The 21,615-nt window shown below is 47.4% G+C and overlaps 1 protein-coding gene across 1 annotated transcript; it reads right to left on the reverse strand.

The window, feature by feature from the left end:
* Positions 1 to 16,739: 16,739 nt before the first annotated feature.
* Positions 16,740 to 18,221, reverse strand: LOC122010776 (M protein, serotype 49-like). Its single transcript, XM_042567254.1, has 3 exons — positions 18,170 to 18,221; positions 17,986 to 18,110; positions 16,740 to 17,306 (listed from the first exon to the last, which is right to left on the reverse strand). Exons 1-3 carry the CDS (start codon positions 18,219 to 18,221, stop codon positions 16,740 to 16,742), a joined length of 744 nt encoding a protein of 247 aa, XP_042423188.1.
* Between the last annotated feature and the right edge of the window lie 3,394 nt (positions 18,222 to 21,615).

A 21,615-nucleotide genomic window follows, 5' to 3' on the forward strand; every position in this document is an offset into this window, starting at 1 on the left:
TCAACTAATGAATAAAATACACCTATATTGTTCTTAGTTCTAAGAGGACAGTCTACCTTAATGTCCAAATTCTATTTCCAATCAATTATAATTGGGACCACTAAGTCTATCCTAAAGTATATCAGCTAGGGATTGACCATCTTCCTAAGAATCACAAAAATATTTGGTTAAGATCAACTCCTTAAAATCTCCATGAATTTTGTATATACAAAATCGAAGAGGAGATTTTATTCATTAATTTTATTATCTCGTCAACTTTACTTTATGACGAATAAAATTAATAGTTGGTCTGTCTTTGATCAAATATTTGGTCAAAACTCTTTGAATTTAAAATAACATTGATTCCTCAAACAATATTATTTAAATTCACCAACACCTCAAACACCGTGAATTTTGCATGCCACGTTAGTGTGGACGTATACAAAATTTAAACATTTGTAAGAGGAGGGTTTTACCCATTAATTATCTTGTCAATAAATCTTTATGACAAATAAAATTACCTCAAACACCGTGAATTTTGTATGCCACGTTAGTGTGGACGTATACAAAATCAAACATTTGTAAGAGGGGTTTTTAATTTTATTATCTTGTCAACCTTTTTATTTGACAAATTAATAGTTGGTTTTCTTCGGTCACACAAATAATAGCAGTGACTCCGATGGGGAGGATACTATTAGACATGCCTAAGTGTATACCATTACTTGACACTAAGTCCATTAATAAGATTATGCTTTTCCGTTGGGGAAGATCACACGCTCTTAATTAACTTCCTATAGTCATCCAAAATTGGAAGTCTGTTCTAGTGATCCACAAACAAGCTCATCCGTTATGGAGGAAGGCACTCAGAGCCAACGCGCAAGCTTGTTTGCATCACTTACAAACCAGTAATGGAGACCATGGGATTTATTTAAAAATCCCTCTCCCACTTAGTTATTTATAAACGAGGAATTTTTAACTATACTAGTCTATGTATACTAACATGCACACACAGTACAATATAAAAGCAATAAATAGAAAATCTAATTTTCAACTATTATGGCTTTTATCTATTGTTGTCCTCCGTGTATCATCAACCCTAGCTGCTGTCATCTTTGGCCACTGCCATCTAGTTGTCGCATCCATCTTGCTCCTTGTTCCGTTGCGCCTCTGGTCCTCAAAAAGTTCCACGCCTTGCAAGATTCGATTCGCGACATATATAGAATTTTTACATTTTTCGATCCTATATTCCTCGAAGGAATGTACATGTATCTAGATCAAAAAATAAAATCCTAATAAAACTAAATACAGCTCCTGCTGTATTTTATAATACAATCATGCACACACAATAAAATGCCCTTGACATGTCCAAAGGTCCAATCACACACATAATAACTATAAGCCATAATAGTTGGATCCTGCATCCACAAAGTTAGCACATCCTACTATTAACCTACCTAAATTATGTATGACATGTGCATAATTAAACTAATACCAAATACACAGAGGCAAAACCCTAGCTCTGATACCAATTGATGGTTGCTACTCGGAAAGCCTAGAGGTTCCACTGTACAAAAATTTTGTACAAAAGGTCTGAACCTTTTCCTAGCTACCATGTGTTCTTTTAAATTAAATTTTGGATCGCCTGCGGAACTTAACACGTTTGATCCAAAACTTAATCTATTCGTTCTTTTAGGTTTTGACTTGGGTCTCCTGCGGAACTTAACACGTTCGACCCAAATCACCTTAAGTTATTAATTCCATTAAATATTAATTTCCATAATTGGTTCCCAGTACTGACGTGGCGAGGCACACGACCTTCTTGGATATGGGAGCAACCACCACCGACTAGACAAAACCTTTTATGGAAAGCTAATATTTAATTTCCTAAAATAACTTTAGGTTAACCGAAAAGAACAATCAAATCACAAGGAAAAGAAAAAACAAAAGAACACAACATCGAAAAACATATTCGAAATTCTAGAATCGTAAGCCTCTTGTATTTGGTATTATTTCCATAAATAACTAGCATGATGCGGAAAGAAAAATTACTAGTTATACCTTGTAGAAAAACCTCTTGATCTTCTACCGTATTCCTCTTCTAACCTCGGACGTTGTGTGGGCAACGATCTTCCGAGATGAGAAACCACCAAGCACCTTCTTCTCCTCCTAGCTAGGTTCGGCCAAAACAAGAAAGCTCCACCAAGGAAGAAGAAAAACACCAACCAAACTCTAAGAGATGCAAGCTTCCTCTCCTTCTTCTTCTTCTTCTCCAAGTAGTATCCGGCCTCCACAAGACCTCCAAGCAATAGAGAGTTTCGGCCACCACAAAGAGGAAGAAGAGAAGAGATGATGGCCGGCCACAACACCAAGGAAAAGAGAGAAAACAATAGAAGTTGTGTCTCATGAAGGCACCCTCACCCCTTCTTTTATATTCCTTGGCCTAGGCAAATTAGGAAATTTAATTACAATAAAATTTCCTCAATTTCCTTGACATGATTTAATTTAGAAAAATAAAACAAATTTTCCAAATTAAAGTTCAATGGCCGGCCACATCATTGGAGAGCAAATTGGACAAGTTTTAATCAACAATTAAAACTTCCTAATTTGTTTCCGGAAATTTTAAAAATAAAATCTCTTCATGGTTGATAAAAGGAAATTTCTATAATTTTAATTTTATCAACATGTGGATAATTTTAAAGAGAAAATAAAATAACTCTCCAATCTAAAATAAGGAAAGAGATTTAATCTCTTTCTTTAATCTTTGTAGATCTTTTACAAGAGATATTTTAATTTTAATTCTCTTTAATAAATTATTTCTTCCACATAATAAAAACTAAAATTAAAATCCCTTTTTAATTTAATTTGGCCGGCCCCACTAGCTTGGGTTCAAGCTAGGCCAGCCACCCAATATTATACCTAGGCCCCAAGCTAGCTTGGCCGACCCCTTATTTGTGGGTATAGAAGGTGGGTATAGAACTCTATAAATAAGAGGCTACGATAGGGACCGAGAGGAGGAATTGGTTTTGGTCTCGATAAAATTAAGCATCCGTGTTCGCCCAACTTAATTTTATCAATAATAATTCATTCCACTAAAGAACTATTATTGAACTACCGCACCAATCCCAAATTATATTTTGGGCTCCTTCTTATTATGAGTGTGTTAGTCTCACGTGTTTAAGATAACAATGTCCACTAATTAAGTAAGTTCTTGACAACTCACTTAATTAATATCTAGCTCAAGAGTAGTACCACTCAACTTCATCGTCATGTCAAGTCCACTGCGGGGTTTAACATGACAATCTTATGAGCTCCTCTTGGGGACATTCTCAACCTAGATCACTAGGACAGGTTTCCTTCTATAATCAACAACACACACTATCACGTGATATCATTTCCCAACTTATCGGCTTATTGATTCATCGAACTAAATCTCACCCATTGATAAATTGAAGAAATAAATATCAAATATATGTGCTTGTTATTATATTAGGATTAAGAGCACACACTTCCATAATAACTGAGGTCTTTGTTCCTTTATAAAGTCAGTATAAAAAGAACGACCTCAAATGGTCCTACTCAATACACTCTAAGTGTACTAGTGTAATTATATAGTTAAGATAAACTAACACCTAATTACACTACGACCTTCCAATGGTTTGTTCCTTTCCATCTTAGTCGTGAGCTACTGTTTATAATTTATAAGGAACTGATAACATGATCTTCTGTGTGTGACACCACACACCATGTTATCTACAATATAAATTAATTGAGCAACTACATTTATCATAAATGTAGACATTTGACCAATGTGATTCTTATTTCTAGATAAATGTTTATACCAAAAGCTAGGCTTTTAGTATACACTCTAACAGCAAGGAAGGCGAGCGTCAGACAGCTGCAGATCCATGCGGTCGGCTGCAGCCAGGAAAGGGCGATCGGACCCGAAATCAGCTTCGGGCCCCGGGATTTGGAGGGAGTCGAAGTGCCACATGACAACGCTCTCCTCATCAAAGCCGTAATAGCCAACTACACTATTCATAGCGTTTTCATTGATACAGGAAGCTCGGTCAACATCATATTCAAAAAGGCCTTCGACCAATTACAAATTGATCGAGCTGAGCTGCTGCCCATGACAACCCCCCTCTATGGGTTTACGGGCAACGAAGTTTTGCCGGTCGGACAAGTCCGATTGGCCATTTCACTAGGAGAAGAGCCGCTCAGAAGAACGTGGACAGCAAATTTCATCGTGGTCGACCCTCCCTCAGCATACAACGTCATTTTGGGGCGATCGGCGCAAAGCGAGTTCCGAGCGGCCGTCTCCACCTTCCACCAGAAAATCAAGTTCCCGGTGGAAGAGAAAGTTGGAGAAGTACGAGGAGACCAGCTAGCAGCTCGGCGATGCTACGTCGAGATGGTCCGAGCTGAAGCCAATTCCACTCGGAAAGCGCCCCGAATCGAGGTAAATGTCATAACCGAGAAATCACCCTCTTTGGTGTATGAAGAAAAAGAGGAAGTGCAGATTCACCCGACCCGACCGGAGACCACCACTTTCATTGCGGCCGATCTGGAGGCGAGCCAAAAAGACTAAGTGATCAAATGCCTCCAGCGAAACGGTGATGTCTTCGTCTGGTCGACACATGAGCTGCCCGGAATTTCGCCGAGTATAGCGCAGCATCAGCTCCACGTTCGACCGGACGCTCGGCCGGTGAAGCAAAGAAAAAGGGATTTCAGCGCTGAGCAGAATGCCATCATCCGAGCGGAGGTTGAGAAGCTCCTGGAAACCGGCCATATACGCGAGGTCCAGTTTCCGAGTTGGCTGGCGAACGTAGTATTAGTCTCCAAGCCGGGCAACAAGTGGAGAGTGTGCATAGATTTTCGGGATCTCAACAAAGCATGCCCGAAGGATTTTTATCCTTTGCCTCGGATCGATCAACTGGTGGACTCCACAGCCGGTTGCGAGTTGATATGCATGCTTGACGCTTATCAAGGATACCATCAATTACCGCTCGCCCGAGAAGATCAAGAGAAAGTTAGCTTCGTTACAGCTGACGGCATGTACTGCTACAATGTGATGCCGTTCGGACTGAAGAACGCGGGAGCAACTTACCAACGATTGATGAACAAAGTGTTCAGGGAGCAGATCGGAAGAAATTTGGAAGTATACGTGGATGATATTCTCATCAAGTCCGTCCGAGCGGTCGATCTCTTTAAAAACATGGTGAAGACTTTCTGAACGCTGAGGAAGTATGGAGTTAAGCTCAACCCTCAGAAGTGTCTGTTCGGAGCAAAGGGCGGGTGTTTCTTGGGCTACATAGTGACCGAGCGGGGCATCGAGGCGAATCCCAGCAAGGTGAAAGCTCTACAAGATATGCCGCCCCCAAGAAATTTGAGAGAAGTTCAGTGCTTGACCGGTCGGATAACAGCATTATCCAGATTCATCTCGAAGACGGCCGATCGGAGTCTCCCGTTTTTCAAAATTTTGCGCAAGGCCACCAAGTTTCATTGGGGTGAAGAATGCGACCGGGTATTCGAAGAGCTGAAGGCATATCTGAACTCTCTGCCTGTGCTAGCCAAGCCAGCTGTGGGTGAGCCACTCTGTATTTACTTATCTTCGACTAAGCACGCAGTCGGCTCGGCATTAGTAAGGGCGAGCGGAGAAGAACCCGTGTATTTCTTAAGTCATATTTTAAAGGACGCAGAATCTCACTACACTGCGCTCGAGAAGCTAGCTTTTGCTTTGGTCCTCGCCGCTCGGCGCCTCCGTCCCTATTTCTTGGCCCATACTATCATCGTCCGGACAAATTACCCATTGGGGAGAGTGCTGTTGAATCAAGAAGCGTCCGGACGACTCATTAAATGGACCACGGAGTTGAGTGAATTTGATATTCAGTATCAACCCCGCTCGGCGATTAAGGCGCAGTCCTTAGCAGATTTTGTCACCGAAGTACAAAAGCCAGAACCCAAAGCCATGTGGAAAATATTTGTGGATGGATCATCTACTCGGATCGGAAGCGGTATTGGGGTATTATTGCTCTCTCCACAAGAAGAACGAATGCATCTGTCCGTTCGGCTGGATTACAGAGCCACAAACAACGAAGCGGAATATGAGGCCCTTACAGCCGGCTTACAGGCCGCCCGGCATGTGGGGGCCGGTCGGATGACGCTGCATTCAGACTCTCAGTTGGCCGCTCAACAGCTCTCTGGCACTTTTGAGATTAACAACGCTCGGCTCAAACTCTACGCTGAAGCTTTCGAAAAGCTCAAGGCCAATTTCAGAGAAGTCATTATCCAGAAGATACCCCGAGCGGAAAACTAGGCGGCAGATGAGTTAGCCAAACTTGCCAGTTCAATAACGCCGGTCGTTATCCAGCAGCCAATTGAGCGAGTATCTTTGGTGGCACACGTCGACCGGATGGAGGGCCTCGAGTTTCTGGGCGATTGGAGGACAACCATCATGGAGTTTCTCCGCTCGGGTGCTACACCGTCCGATCGGGATGAAGCCCAGCTGTTAAGAAGGAGAGTCGGTCGGTTCACACTTATTGGAGACCAACTCTACAAGAAGGCTTTCTCTCGTCCGCTTTTAAAATGTGTGAGCTCGGAAGACGCGGCGTACATCCTCCAAGAAGTGCATCAAGGATCGTGCGGAGGGCATCCGGGCGGACGATCGTTAGCTAAGAAGATCCTGTTGGCCGAATACTTCTGGCCAACCTTGCATGCAGATGCCGCTCGGACCTTCGCGATGTGCCTTTCCTGCCATAAGTATCACAACTTCTCCCACCGACCGGCGGAGGAAATGAAAGCAGCTACCGTCTCATGTCCGTTCGATCAATGAGGGATGGATATTATGGGTCCATTTCCTATGGCGACCGGTCAACGGAAGTTTCTACTGGTGGCTGTCGACTATTTTCCCAAATGGGTGGAGGCCGAGCCACTGGCCAGGATCACCAAGCAGATGGTCAAAAAGTTTATATGGCAACACATAATCTGCCGGTTCGGCATCCCCCGTCAACTTGTTTCCGATAACGGGCGACAGTTTGCAGGAAAGTTGCTCGAAGATTGGTGCAAAAGCTACGGCATCGAACAACACTTCACGTCCGTGGCATATCCCCAAAGCAATGGTTAAGCCGAAGTAGCCATCCGAGAAATTCTTCGCATTCTGCGTGCTCGGCTCGACCATTTGGGAGGAAGCTGGGTGGATGAAGCGTCAGACGTCTTATGGGCCATCCGAATGACCCCAAAGGAAGGAACGGGCGTCACTCCTTTCCATTTGGTGTATGGCAGCGAAGCGGTTATTCCGGTCGAAGTCGGCATCGAGTCCATCCGGATCCAGAATTATGATGATGATAACGCCGAGCGGAGGAACATGGAGCTGGATTTGGTCGATGAAGAGCGAGCCAAGGCGTCCGTCCGGCTGATGGCGTACCGGCAACGGATGAAGCAAAACTACAACCGACGCGTAATCCCCAGAGCATTCCAGGTTGGCGACCTTGTCTGGAAGAAAGTAAAGTCGGTCGGCGACATTGGCAAGCTGGAGGCTCCTTGGGCGGGCCCCTTCAAAGTCATCGAGAAGCTCCGCCTGGGTGCTTATTATTTGGAGGATGAAGACGGACGGCGGCTGGACCGACCATGGAGCGCGAATCATCTCCAGCCGTACCGAGCTGGATGAGAGGTGTGCTAAATGTAATTTTATGTATGTTGTGAGTCGTCCATATCCTTGTAATGCAGGAAGCAAAATGATAAAAGGATGGCAAATAGCCTCGCCGAACGGCAGTGTCAAAATTAGCCTTAATGGCCGTCGAGCTCCGACGTTAAAAATCGAGAGACGAACCGGCGTCTATAAACCCTCCGGCCGGAAGATCGTCGAGCTCCGACGTTAAAAATCGAGAGACGAGCCGGCGTCTATAAACCCCCCGAGCGGAAGACCGTCGAGCTCCGACGTTAAAAATCGAGAGAGGCGTACAACCCCGGGAAGACCGCCGAGCTCAGGCGTTAAAATCGAGAGGCAGACGTCTATAAACCCTCCGGTCGGAAGACCGTCGAGCTCCGACGTTAAAGACGAGCCGGCGTCTATAAACCCCGAGCGAAGACCGTCGAGCTCCGGCGTTAAAAATCGAGGCAGGCAGCCTATAAACCCAGGCGGAGACCGTCGAGCTCGACGTTAAAATCGAGAGACCGTCTATAAACCCTCCGGGAAGACCGTCGAGCTCGACGTTAAAAATCGAGAGGCGAGTCGGCGTCATACCCGGCGGAAGACCGTCGAGCTCCGGCGTTAAAAATCGAGAGCGAACCTGCGTCTATAAACCCTCCGCCTGGAAGACCGCCAAGCTCCGGCGTTAAAAATTGAGAGCCGGCGTTTATAAACCCCGAGCGGAAGACCGTCGAGCTCCGACGTTAAAAATCGAGAGACGAGCCGGCGTCTATAAATCTTCCGAGCGGAAGACCGTCGAGCTCTGACGTTAAAAATCGAGAGACGAGCCGGCGTCTATAAATCTTCCGAGCGGAAGACCGTCGAGCTCCGACGTTAAAAATCGAGAGACGAGCCGGCGTCTATAAACCCCCCGAGCGGAAGACGGTCGAGCTCCGACGTTAAAAATCGAGAGACGAACCAGCGTCTATAAACCCTCCGGCCGGAAGACCGTCGAGCTCCGACGTTAAAAATCGAGAGACGAGCCGGCGTCTATAAATCTTCCGAGCGGAAGACCGTCGAGCTCCGACGTTAAAAATCGAGAGACGAGCCGACGTCTATAAATCTTCCGAGCGGAAGACCGTCGAGCTCCGACGTTAAATATCAAGTCGCGTTGACTAAGACAATAAAGTCGACTGAGGGATCGTTTTGCCGAGCGGCCAAGTAACCAAAGATACTTGGCGAACAGCTTGCGAAAAATTCCATTTGTGAAAAAGTATACCTTCAGCCGAGCAAACTAGTCACGCGAAATACTTCGTAAAAACCCCTTTCGAACACAAGAAAGGTGGGATGAAGGGAGAACTACGAGGAGAAGCAGGCGAATATAAACGGTAGTTAGCGAGCCGAGCGGACAACACGCATATGGATTAGCAAAGGGAAAGGCAGCGTTATAGAAAATAAGGCCGAACGACCTAGTTACAAAAAGTGATAGTTTTTTAGCCGGGCGGCTGGATTACATATAAACTACTCCAAATAATCATAAAGCGTCGTCGGGATGTCGTTGAGAAGTGTCGCCTGGTCCTTAGCCGGGATGACTGCGGACTCGGGAAGTTGCCCCTTGGACTTCAAGTATTCCGTCGTGGCATTCATGGCAAGCTCGAAGGCCATGTACATCCGCTCGCAGACCTTCTCCGAAAATTCGGCCGAACGGATGTATTTCTGTTGCAGGGCAGCGACCCGGCTTGGTTCGGCCTCCTGGTATTCTTTAAAGGCCGCTCGGGAAGCATCGGCAGCTGCCTTGTGTTCTTGTAAAGCCGCCTCGAACTTTGCCACCTCGTCCGTTCGGGCAACCTTCTCGTTAGCCAATTGGTCCGTCAGCTCTTTAACTTTCTGCTCCAAGCCCCGAGCCTCGACATTCTTTTTCTCCAGATCGGAGATAGTCGTGTTCTTCCGAGTGGTGGCTAGGCTTATCTTTTGGTCGAGCGTCTTGACTCGCTGCTCGAGCTCACCCAAGGTATGGGCCTGATCGGCCGTCTTCTTCTGCTCGGCCGCCAGCAAAGCTTGAGCCTTCTTCAGCTCCTTCTGCAACTCGACATACGAGGGGGCCTTGAGAGCCGGACGGACCGCTTGCAGCCTTCAGTTGTCTCAATTCCTCGTCCACCATCGCCAGACGGTTGGAGACAGCTATCTCCTCCACCCATCTCTGACGAAAAAGAAAGAAAATAGAAGTTGTTAGTGGCCGATCGGAAGGAATGCATACAAAACTTGGAAGAAAACGAACTTACCCCCGTGGCCTCTTGCATATGGCTGTTAGCCAAATTGCGGAGAGGGATCATCGCGACGCGCGCCCGAGCGTCGGCCCACATCTCGGCTAGGGGCCCCTTCAGGGTGATTGTGTGCTCAGGCGCGGTTGGGCGATCGGCCTCGGGTAGCAATTCTTCAGTCGGAAGGTGAAGTGTAACCCGGACAGTGCGGCCATGACCGGGGGTTGTCCGAGCGGATGATGGGAGAGGATCGGAGGCCGGCGCCGAAAACAGGGATAAAATGGTTGAACGTTGGACTTGACGGGGAGCAGGCGGAAGGACGCTAACTAGAACGACCTCAAGAGGGTCCGCCGGCGCGTCCAACTGAGAAGGGCCCGGTCGGAGGAAATAGTCTCGACCTCTGGAGCCTTGCCGCGAGCGGTTGCAATAACCCGCTCGGATGGTTGGACCGCAGACGTGGCTGATCGGAGGGGAGTCTCCACTCGACGCCTCTTTTGTCCAGGTTGATCCTCTTCTCGAGTGGAACCTTCCTCATGGACAGTTGGTCCTCCGCTAGGGGTGGCTCCGCTTGCCACGTTCTGATGAGAGGCCTGAGCGGCCGACTCTTCATGAGTCCCACTCTCCCCTTCATGCGAGCCGACCGGTTGGATGCCGAGCGTCTCCATTTCTATGGCTGTCGCGGCTTCGAGCGCCGCCGCCTTCTTTTTCAGAATTCCAGCCATCATCGACTCCATGACAATGTTTGCTGCAAAGGAAAAAGGAGGAAATCAGTTAGCAATCAAAGCAAATGCACAAGTAAAATTCTTAACGAAGCCGCTCGGAAGGGGGGTTCTGATCAGACTCAAGCCGAATATGTATATAACCCCTTCTGGGAGGAATTTGTTGATGTCGAACCGCAAACCGGCAAGCATATTGGTAGCGTGTAGATAATCCGGCCGAGTCTTGAAACTTTTGAGCTCTAGGGAGGTTGGTGGTCCGATCTGTCACTTCGTCAGGAAGGGGGCCCACTCGGGCAAGTGGAGGTAGAAATAAAATTCTTTCCAATGCTTATTGGAAGAAGGAAGTTTATTGAAGAAAACTAGACCGGGCCGACCCTGGAACATATATGTACCCAGCTCAGACTGTTTAGGGTAATAAAAATAATAGAAAACCTCCGGTCGGAGGGGGATATTATGGATTTTGAACAGGACAACGACGCCGCATAAAAGGCGGAAAGTATTGGGGACTAGGCTTCCGAGCGGAATGCTGAAAAAGTTGCAGACGTCAACGATGAAAGGATGAATGGGAAATCGTAGACCGACTGTGAACTGATCGCGGAAAACACAAAAGGCTCCGCGCGGCAGTTTATGAGGCCGAGCGGAGGGACCGGGTAAAATGACTTCGAAATCAGAAGGGATGTCAAAATTTTCTATCAAAAGATCGGCATCGCGCCGATCGAAGCGCGACTCCATGGTAGTATACCATGGGCTGAGGGCTTGGTCGTGTGGTTGGGAAGAGCTAGCCATGGTCGGAGTGGATGAAGTCAAAAAAGGCGAAGAAAGAAAGTGGATAAAAGGAAGAAGATGGCAACGAAACAGTACTTCACGGGCGAAAACTTGAGAAAGAAATGCAAAGAAAACGCTAGAACCAAAGAGAGAAAGAAGAAGAACCTTACAACGAAGAGGAGGATCGAGGGAAGAGCACCGGAGATCGTCGGAAACAGAAGCGCAAGATCGCCGGAAGTCTGGAACGCAAGAGGAATCGGGAGGCACGCGACAGCAGATGTGAGGCGAAGGAAAGAAAACAAAGCTTTTATAGGGTGGAGCCCGAGCGGCCTCCACCGTTGGATCCAAGTCGCGAGAATCGGAGCACGCATCGCGCCGTTCATTTTGAACCGCCTCGATCCCATCAGAACACCAAGCCGCCGCCGTACAATGACGGCAGCATCGCCACGTGGCATTCAACCACTGGAACGCATTTAATGAGCGCGTGCTAGACCTTAATGATGGAGATTGGCGGAAAATTCGAAGAGATGCTGAGTAACGGTGGCGTTAACTGGTGTTTTGGTTGCCCCTGGTTTCCGAGCGGATGGTAGTTGCAGCACGCCGCTCGGCCCAACTGATGGTCCAGTCAGTCGGACTAATTGCCTCCTTTGACTAGACTTGAAGGGGAGGCAAGTGATCCGGCGGTAAGAACAGGGACCCACCTCTGGGGGAAGTCAGCGCCACATGGAAGTCAAAGGGTCGAACGGCCAACCGGAGAAGGGGAGGCCGGTCGGCCGAACGGGGTCTCATCAGAGTCAAAGGCACCTGGCGAGGAGGCAGGGTTCCGACGCTCATGGAACAGGGTCGACTGGCCGATCGGGGAGCCCGCTCGGCCAGGCAGAAAACAGCAATACTGTGAACAGTCAGTAGAGCACGCGATCAGGAAACTCCCGAGCGGACCAGTATCGTAGACCGGGCGGACATAAGGAGACGCCCGACCGGCCGGACGCTCGGCATAGAAACAGAAGATACAAAAGGACAAGGGAAACATCTTTCTCTGACAGCGGGCATGTTCTACGACCAGGCCATACTCAGAATCTTACGACAGAGGGATCCGCTGTCCCATCAGAGACGTGCTCAGACTGTAGCAGTATGGTGTCAGGTAAGCTCCTCTGACAAGCCCATACTACGGTATGGGAAAGGACACGTGTACACCTTGGTGGGTGTGCACTCGCTTCTCCACAGCCCTATATAAAGGGTCTCACACTTCGCCTGAGGTACGTTTTTTTCCGATTCTTGGAGCCACCCCTTTATTGTCCACTTGCCTGACTTGAGCATCGGAGGATCGTCGCCGGGAACCCCTTCCCGGCCCGATTTCTTTGCAGGTTCGCCGGAGGTCCGTACGACCGGTAGGGGATCTACGTTAGCAACGCGGAGAGCGCCACGTGCCCAGCGTCCATTGATTCAGTGTTCGGACAGGATCATTTCCCTTTAAAATCCCTTCATGGTTGATAAAAAGAAATTTTTATAATTTTAATTTTTTTACATGTGAATAATTTACAAAGAAGAAAAATAAAATATCTTTCCAATCTACAAATAAGGAAAGAGATCTAATCTCTTTTCTTAATCTTTTGTAGAAGAGATATTTTAATTTTAATTCTCTCCAATAAATTATATCTTCTACATAAGAAAATTTTAAAATTAAAATTCTTTTCTAATTTAATGGGGTCGACCACCTAAGCTTGGGTTCAAGCTAGGGCCGGCCACCCATGAACCAAGGCTTGGTCGACCCTAGCTTGATTCACAAGCTAGCTTGGGCGGCCCCTACACCATGAGTATGAAGGTGGGTATAGGTGAGTATAGTACTCTATAAATAAAAGGCTACGATAGGGACTGAGAGAAGGAATTGGTTTTGGTCTCCCGATAAAATTAAGCATCCCGTGTTCGCCCCGAATACACAACTTAATTTTATCAATAATAATTCATTCCACTAGAGAACTATTATTGAACTACCGCACCAATCCCAAATTACATTTTTTGGGCTCCTTCTTATTATGAGTGTGTTAGTCTCCCTGTGTTTAAGATGTCGAATGTCCACTAATTAAGTGAGTTACTGACAACTCATTTAATTAATATCTTAATCCAAGAATAGTACCACTCAACCTTATCGTCATATCGGATTGAGTCCACCTGCAGGGTTTAACATGACAATCCTTATGAGCTCTTCTTGGGGACATTATCAACCTAGATCACTAGGACACAGTTTCCTTCTATAATCAACAACACACACTATAAGTGATATCATTTCCCAACTTATCGGGCTTATTGATTTATCGAACTAAATCTCACCCATTGATAAATTAAAGAAATAAATATCAAATATATGTGCTTGTTATTATATTAGGATTAAGAGCACACACTTCCATAATAACTGAGGTCTTTGTTCCTTTATAAAGTCAGTATAAAAGAAACGACCTCTAATGGTCCTACTCAATACACTCTAAGTGTACTGGTGTAATTATATAGTTAAGATAAACTAATTTCTAATTACACTACGACCTTTCAATGGTTTATTCCCTTCCATTTTGGTCGTGAGCTACTGTTTATAATTTGTAAGGTATTGATAACATCATCTTCTGTACGTGACATCACATACTATGTTATCTACAATATAAATTAATTGAACAACTACAAACAAATGTAGACAATTTGACCAAATGTGATTTTTTATTCAAAATAAATGTTTACAAAAGCTTAGGCTTTCAGTATACACTCTAACAGGACAAGCTGGCTAAATTGGCGAGCTCACTCTCATCGATCGTCATTACTCAGCCGATTAAGCAAGTATCCTTGGTGGCGCACGTCGATTGGATGGAGGGGCTCACTTTCCCTAGCGATTGGAGAACGACCATAATAGAGTTTCTACGATCAGGAGTTACGCCGTCCGATCGAGAGGAAGCTCGCTTATTGAGGAGAAGAGCCGGTCATTTCACCCTAGTCCGGGGCCAGCTCTATAAGAATGCCTTCTCTAGGCCGTTGCTTAAATGTGTCGGATCGGAAGACGCCGACTATATACTGCAAGAAGTACACCAAGGTTCTTGTGGAGGGCATCCAGGCGGTCGGTCGCTAGCGAGGACGATCCTGCTGACCGGGTATTTCTGGCCGACTCTACAGGAAGATACCGCTCGGACAGTAGCTAACTGTCTATCCTGCTAAAAGTATCACCACCTCTCCCACTCGTCGGCCGAAGAGATGAAGGCTTCCACTGTGTCGTGCCCATTCGACCAATGAGACATGGATATTGTGGGACCCTCCCCCATGACGATCGGCCAGCGAAAGTTTTTGCTCGTCACGGTAGACTACTTCTCCAAGTGGGTGGAAGCCGAGCTGTTGGCGAAAATTACCGAGTAGATAGTCCAAAGGTTCATATGGCAGCAAATCATCTGCCGGTTCGGTATTCCGCGTCGACTCGTCTCAGACAATGGTAGACAGTTCGTAGGACAAAAACTCAAAGAATGGTGCGAGGAGTATGGAATCCAGCAGGCCTTCACCTCCGTAGCATATCCTCAGAGCAACGGACATGCTGAGGTTGCCAATCGGGAGATCTTGCGGGTTTTGCGAGTTCGGCTCGACCACATTGGAGGGAGCTAGGTGGACGAACTCCCTGGCGTATTATGGGCAATCCGTACGACCCCTAAAGAAGGCACAGGTGTAACCCCGTTCCACCCTATATATTGCAGTGAAGCGGTCGTCCTAGTCAAGGTCAAAGTCGAACCAAATCGAATACAACACTACGACGAAGACAACGCCGAGCGGAGGCTTCTGAAGCTGGACTTTATGGATGAGACGCGCGACAAAACAGCCGTGCAGCTGATGGATTATAGGTAGAGGATGAGGCAGAACTACAATTGACGAGTAATCCCGAGATCGTTCCAGGTCGGTGACCTCGTGTGGAAGAAGGTGAAGTTGGTCGGCGATGTCACTAAACTAGAAGCTCCGTGGGTCGGACCATTCAAAGTCGTGGAGAAGCTCCGCTTTGACGCCTACTACCTAGAAGATGAAGACGGACGACAACTAGAACGTCCTTAGAGAGCGAATCATCTCCAGCCGTACCGAGCTGGATGAAAGGTGTGTCAATGTAAATGAGGTGCACTCTCCTTTTTGCTTGTTTTCTTTGAGTGCAGGATTGGAATGAAAAAAGAAAAGTTACCAAATTTCTCGTCGAGTGGCGACGTTAAACCTATCTCTCCATCGGCAGTCGATCGACGACTTTAAACCCGTCTTCACCAAATCGTCGAGCGGCGACGTTAAACTCATGTCTCCATTGATGGTCGAGCGACGACCTTAAATCCTGATCTTCACCAAATCGTCGAACGACGACGTAAAACCCATGTCTCTATCGACGGTCGAGCAACGACCTTAAACCCCGGTCTTCACCAAATCGTCGAGCGGTGACGTTAAACCCATGTCTCCATCGACGGTCGAGCAGCAACCTTAAACCCTGGTCTTCACCAAATCGTCGAGCGACGACGTTAAAACCATGTCTCCATCGATGGTCGAGTGACGACTTTAAACCCCGGTCTTCACCAAATCATCGAGCGGCGACATTAAACCCATGTCTCCATCAACGGTCGAGCAACGACCTTAAACCCCGGTCTTCACCAAATCGTCAAGGGTCAACGTTAAACCCATGTCTCCATCGGCGGTCGAGCGGCGACCTTAAATCCCAGTCTTCACCAAATCATCGAGCGACGACGTTAAACTCATGTCTCCATCGACAGTCGAGCGGCGACCTTGAACCCCGGTCTTCACCAAATCGTCAAGCGACGACGTTAAACTCATGTTTCCATCCGCGGTCGAGCGGTGACCTTAAACTCTGGTCTTCACCAAATCGTCGAGCAACGACGTTAAACCCATGTCTCCATCGGCGGTCAAACGACGACCTTAAACCCCGGTCTTCACCAAATCGTCGAGTGACGACGTTAAACCCATGTCTCCATCAACGGTCGAGTGACAACCTTAAACTCCAGTCTTCATCAAATCATCGAGCGGCGACGTTAAACTCATGTCTCCACTGACAGATGAGCGACGACCTTAAACCTAGGAGGGGTGATCCCAACAAATCTACCAGTAACAAAGATACGGTCATAGCAACCGATTGGGACTATATAGTTGGACACTAGTAAAAAAAAACAGCATATGAGGAAAGATCATAAAGGGATTTCATTGATAGCAAATTAAACATTGTCGAACGACAGGAGTACATTCAGGGCTTACAAAAAATATTTTCTACAGACCCCTCGCTCACTCGATATAGTCGAAGGTTTCGTCGGGAATGGACTCGAGGAGCTAGACACGATTAACGTCATTGTCAGATAGGGCTTCCGAGACGTGGTCGTTCGCCTTCAGCTAGCAGAGCGTCACGTTGATGGCTAGCTCAAACGATCGGACAATCCGACTGGTCGCCTTTTCCAGAAATTGGTCAGAACGGAGGTACTGTTGCCTCAGGACCGTGAAGCGGCCCGGTTCAGCCTCCTGATAGATTTTTAGTGCAGCACGGGAGGCCTCCAGTTCCTCTTCAAGGTGCTTCGCCTGATCTTGAAGTTCAGCCTCCTTAGCCAAACGACTCTCGTGCTCGGCAACCAGCAGGCTCTCCGCATTCTTGAGCTTCTCGGCCGATTGACGAGCCTCTTGGTTCTTCAGTTCCAGGTCAGCAATGATCCGCTGTTTCCTTTTGGAGGCCAGTTCGAGTTTCCGGCCGTAGGTCTTCAGTTGCGCCTCGATCTGACTTAGCCTATTAGCCTGTTCGACCGACTTCTGCTGTTGCATCGCGAGAAGTTGTTGGGCCTTTTCCAGGTCGGCCTTTAGGCGGGCGGTCGGTGGCCCCTGGGAAGAGGAGGTTTCTCCAAAATTCTTGAGCTTCTTCGGCTCGTCCTCCACTTGAGCCAGCCGCTGGCACATGACGATGTTTTCCACCTAGAACTAAAAGCAAACATTAGTGTTGATCGGAGGTAACTCGTGAATTGGTAGTTGAAAATACTAACCCCGATGGACGTTTCTAGATGGTTATTGGCGAGCGTGCCAGGGGGTTTCACCGTCGCTCATGCCCTTGCTTCCTCCCAGACATGACCGAGCCGATCGTGAATGTAGACCTGATGTTGGGGAGAGCTGGGCTGGTCGCCTAGCGTTAGAAGATTCTTCGTCGACAGGCGAAGCGTAGCGGTGATGGATCGTCACTCGTTTGGTGCCGATTGAGCGGAGGCCGTCGAGCGAGAAGATTGGGCAGGAGGGACTGGAAGAATAGCGGACCGTTTTATCCTCCGCCTAGTCGGAGGCAAGGAAGTAATCAATTGAACGACGAGCGGCTCTTGTAGCTCAGCCAAGGAAGGAGTTCGATCAGAGAAAGTAGCCTCCATTGTTGTAGGAGCAGCTGGAGAGGTGCCTCCTCCCGCAGAGGCCTGTACGACCGAGGTGGCAGAGAGGGAAGGCGCATTCGTTCGGCGCCTCTTTCGAGTGAGTGGTACGTCATCGCCTGAGGACCCTGAGCCTTCAGTACGGTGGGCGGCACTTCTCGGACTGGGCGTGGGTCAGCCGCTTCTCCTATGTCGGGCGTCTATTCAGCGGTTCCCTCACCCACAGTTGGGGTCTCACCAACCGTACCCTCCTGTGAGCCAACGGGAGTCAAGCCAAGCCGTTCCATCTCTTTGGCCGCGACTGCTTCAATCTCAACCTGCTTGGCCTTCATTATGCCGACTGCCCGAGCGCACATCATGATGTCAGCTGCAAGAGAAGAAAAGAATCAGTTAGATTCAAGGGAATAAGGTTGAGAAATTTCATACCTAGGTTGCTCTGGAGCTTCGTTCGGATCGGACTCAGCCCGAACATGTACATCACACCCTCCGACAACAACTTATGGATATTGAACTTTAGGCCGACCAACATATTTGCAGCACGAAGGTAGTCCGGTCAGATCTTGAACTTCTTCAAATCAAGTTGAGTAGGAAGCCCGACCTGCCATTTGGTCCGGAAGCTTGGCCGCTCAGGGAGTCTCAAGAAGAAGAAGTACTCCTTCCAGTGTTTGTTAGAGGAGGACATTTTGTCAAAGAAGACCAGCCCGATGTGAGATTGGAACAGGTAAGTGCCCAGCTCGAGTTGTTTGGGGTAATAAAAGTCGTGGAAGACTTGAGGGGTCAGTGGAATGTTGTGTACTCGGAACAACACTACCGCGCCGCACAACAGGTGGAAGGAATTGGGGACAAGCTGGGCGAGCGGGACACGAAAGTAGTTGCAAACCTCGATTATGAAGAGGTTGATGGGAAACCGAAGACCCGCCACGAATTGGTCTTGGAAGAAACAGACTGTGCCGGCCGGTGGGTCATTGGGCTGGTTGGATGGGGAGGCTAGGACTATTTCGTGGTCAGAGGGGATGTCAAAGGCGTTTATTAGACTCACGGCGTCGCCCGCGTCGAACCGAGCCTCCATGGTAGCGTACCAGGGATTGGGAGCTGCGTCGGACGGCTACGAAGAGCTTGCCATGGCCGGGAAACGAAAAGGCAGAAGGCTCGAGGGGAAAGATGTCCGGAAAACATAGAAAGCTGAAAATACGGCGGCAGAAAAAGAGCAGCGGGAAAACAACAATGGAGAGGGAAAGGTTGAAAGGCTTACGGAGAGGAAAGCTGCTTGAGGATCGCCGGCGCAAGGGGAACAAGCAGAATCACCGGAGCAAAATCGTCGGAGAGCACGAAGAAAGCGTAGAGTAAGAAAAGGCGACGCTGAGGCTTTATAAAGAGGGGAGTGGTCGACCGGAGTCGTCCGATCTAGGGCATGGGAATCCAAACGCACATCCAACCGTTAAATTCGAACTGCCATACGTCACATTAGCAGTTGTCACCTCGGACGTGTGGCGGCTGCGTTAGCGACACGTGGTGCCCTCCCACAGGGCAACATTTAATGGGTGCGGGCGTGTGCTTGGCCTTAATAGGGGTGATTTATGCGTATTCCGAGGTGATTTGGGCGATGTCAGCATTAACCGCCCGGATCGTGCTCCTCTAGGAGCGATGGGGAAAAAAGATCCCAAGTACAAAGGATCAGTGCGCTGACTGGCAGAAAGAGATCAGTCTTACACGGGGCGATCGGGATGCAACCCACCTATTAGCTAATTGGCCGATCGGTCACCAGACTACTTATCCGGTCAGTCGGACTTGCAACCTCCTTCGACTAGACTTAGGGGGACACACGTGATGCGGTGGTAAGGTGGGGCCCTCCCGGCAGGAGGTTAAAGTGGTCAACGTCCTAGGCAGGCGTCCGAGCGGGCGAACTACCTTCCCGATCAGTAGGAAGAGCAGCCGGGCCGACACTTCGACAGCTCGGTCAAACACCGAGCTTTCGACACACATAAAGCTCAAGCAGGGAGGTACGAAGGTCGAGCGGTCGCCCCGCTCGGCTAAACAGTAGATGCAACCCCGACTCGGAAGACAGGACTCCCTCGTCCGATGAGGGGAGCAAGATAGCAGAGCATTGGCCGAGCGGATGTTCGGCCCGACCATTGTATCACCCGGACGATAGATCAGCCGAGCGACTCTCCCGCTCGGTAGACCGGCCGAGCGGCTCTCCCGCTCGGCCTAATAAAAGACAAAAGGAGCAGTTGGCGATATCGCCCTAGGGAACAGTGTCATGGGCTGACAGCATTGTCGGCGGCATGGTCAGGCAGAGAATTGTACGATGGAAACTTCCACTATCACGTCAGGGGATATATGCTCGGGCTGTTAAGGTATGGCGTCAGACACGCTTTTCTGATATATCCTTTTCAGGTATGTTTCGGGAAGCATGCCCATGCCTCCCGGGAGCCCTATATAAGGACCCCTAGGTTTCAATAGAGGTATATTCATTACTGTAGCTATAGTTACGCTGCTGTTCTTTCTTCTCCACTTCAGTCTTCATTCACTTGTCGTTGCCTAACTTAAGCGTTGGAGGGTCATCGCCGGAGAACCCCTCCCTAGCTCGGCACTAACGACTTATGGTTGTAGGCTTAACTTGGCAGAGATCTACGTCACCTTCAGTCAACACCCGATCAACATGAGCGCCACCTTTTCAGTGTCCGTCGACTCACTTTCGGACGTGGTCAAATAATTTTTTATCAAAATTTAATTAGGGATAGAGGAAAATATCTAAAATTTAATATATTGTACCTACCTTAATGAAATTATGATATTATAATTTGCTGATTTTTTTAATATATAATACAAATGATATAAAATTTATATTATATTAAAAATTTAATATATTGAAGTTTTGATACAATATGATATATATATATATATATATATATCTATATATATATATATATATAATTTAATTCATTTACAATATGAAAGCAATCAACCGAGTCATGACCCGTGATTTTGTGTCCGTACACTTACACGACTGATTCGGCACCGACCCGGACGCGTTCGAGTCCACCACTCGTTCAACAAAGCGCGAGCGGTGGCCCCATGCCCCGCCGCCCTCGTGATCTCGTACTTTTTCCACGTTGCTTTGCGCCTTTGTGCCGTGGCAGTCCGGTCATTAACTAGCCGACTCGGGGTAATTCCGACATTTAATTATTCAATGGCTTCTTGCTGGCCGGCCACCGCCACCCACTCTGCACCCTGGCAAAGGGCGGGACCTCTCTCTCCTTATCCGGCGTACGTCCATTAAGAATACGGTAAATTTTTGAGTTGGTGAACGGATGAGGACGACGACCGAGCGCCGACGTCGTCGAGCGGTGTGCTCGCCACGTAAACGAAAAATAATTACGTTGTTTTCAGAAAGGCCATTATTATTTTAGAAATGTCACCGTTGCTTTCGTTTAAAATTTCCTAAATACCCGACGTCAAGATGACTTTTCAAAAATAGAATTATAATTAAAAAGTACTCCTGTTGTATTATTTTAAAAAATTAATTTATTATCTTTAATAATAATTGCAGTGGCAATATTAATTAAATTTATTTATTGATAATTTAAATGGTGGCGAAATAAATGGCTGGCTGACACAATTCCCAACTTATCCAAATCATGCAAATATTATTATCTTATCCGGTGGATTAGAAAATGACGAATTTATTATTATGGGATACAGATTAATTTTTGACAGATAAATACTATTAAAAAAAATTTCTTCCATTTTTAGTTAGTTAACGGTTAATTATCAATTGATCCCATAATTTATAATTTATCGACTCTCATGTAACTTAAAGTAATGAATATATTAATTTTTTTACTATATAAATAATATCCTATTAATTA

This window comes from Zingiber officinale, chromosome 8A, assembly GCF_018446385.1.
Source record: "Zingiber officinale cultivar Zhangliang chromosome 8A, Zo_v1.1, whole genome shotgun sequence".
NCBI classification, from domain to species: domain Eukaryota; kingdom Viridiplantae; phylum Streptophyta; class Magnoliopsida; order Zingiberales; family Zingiberaceae; genus Zingiber; species Zingiber officinale.

Bases quoted from the DNA above. Each gene is read 5' to 3' on its own strand.
- LOC122010776 (XM_042567254.1), bottom strand. From the start codon at position 18,221: ATGTACATGTTCGGGCTGAGTCCGATCCGAACGAAGCTCCAGAGCAAC. The intron at 18,111-18,169 runs GTATGAAATTTC...CTTCTCTTGCAG, and splicing joins GAAGCTCCAGAGCAACCTAG to CTGACATCATGATGTGCGCT. The intron at 17,307-17,985 runs GTTGGTGAGACC...TTTTAGTTCTAG, and splicing joins TTGGCTCACAGGAGGGTACG to GTGGAAAACATCGTCATGTG.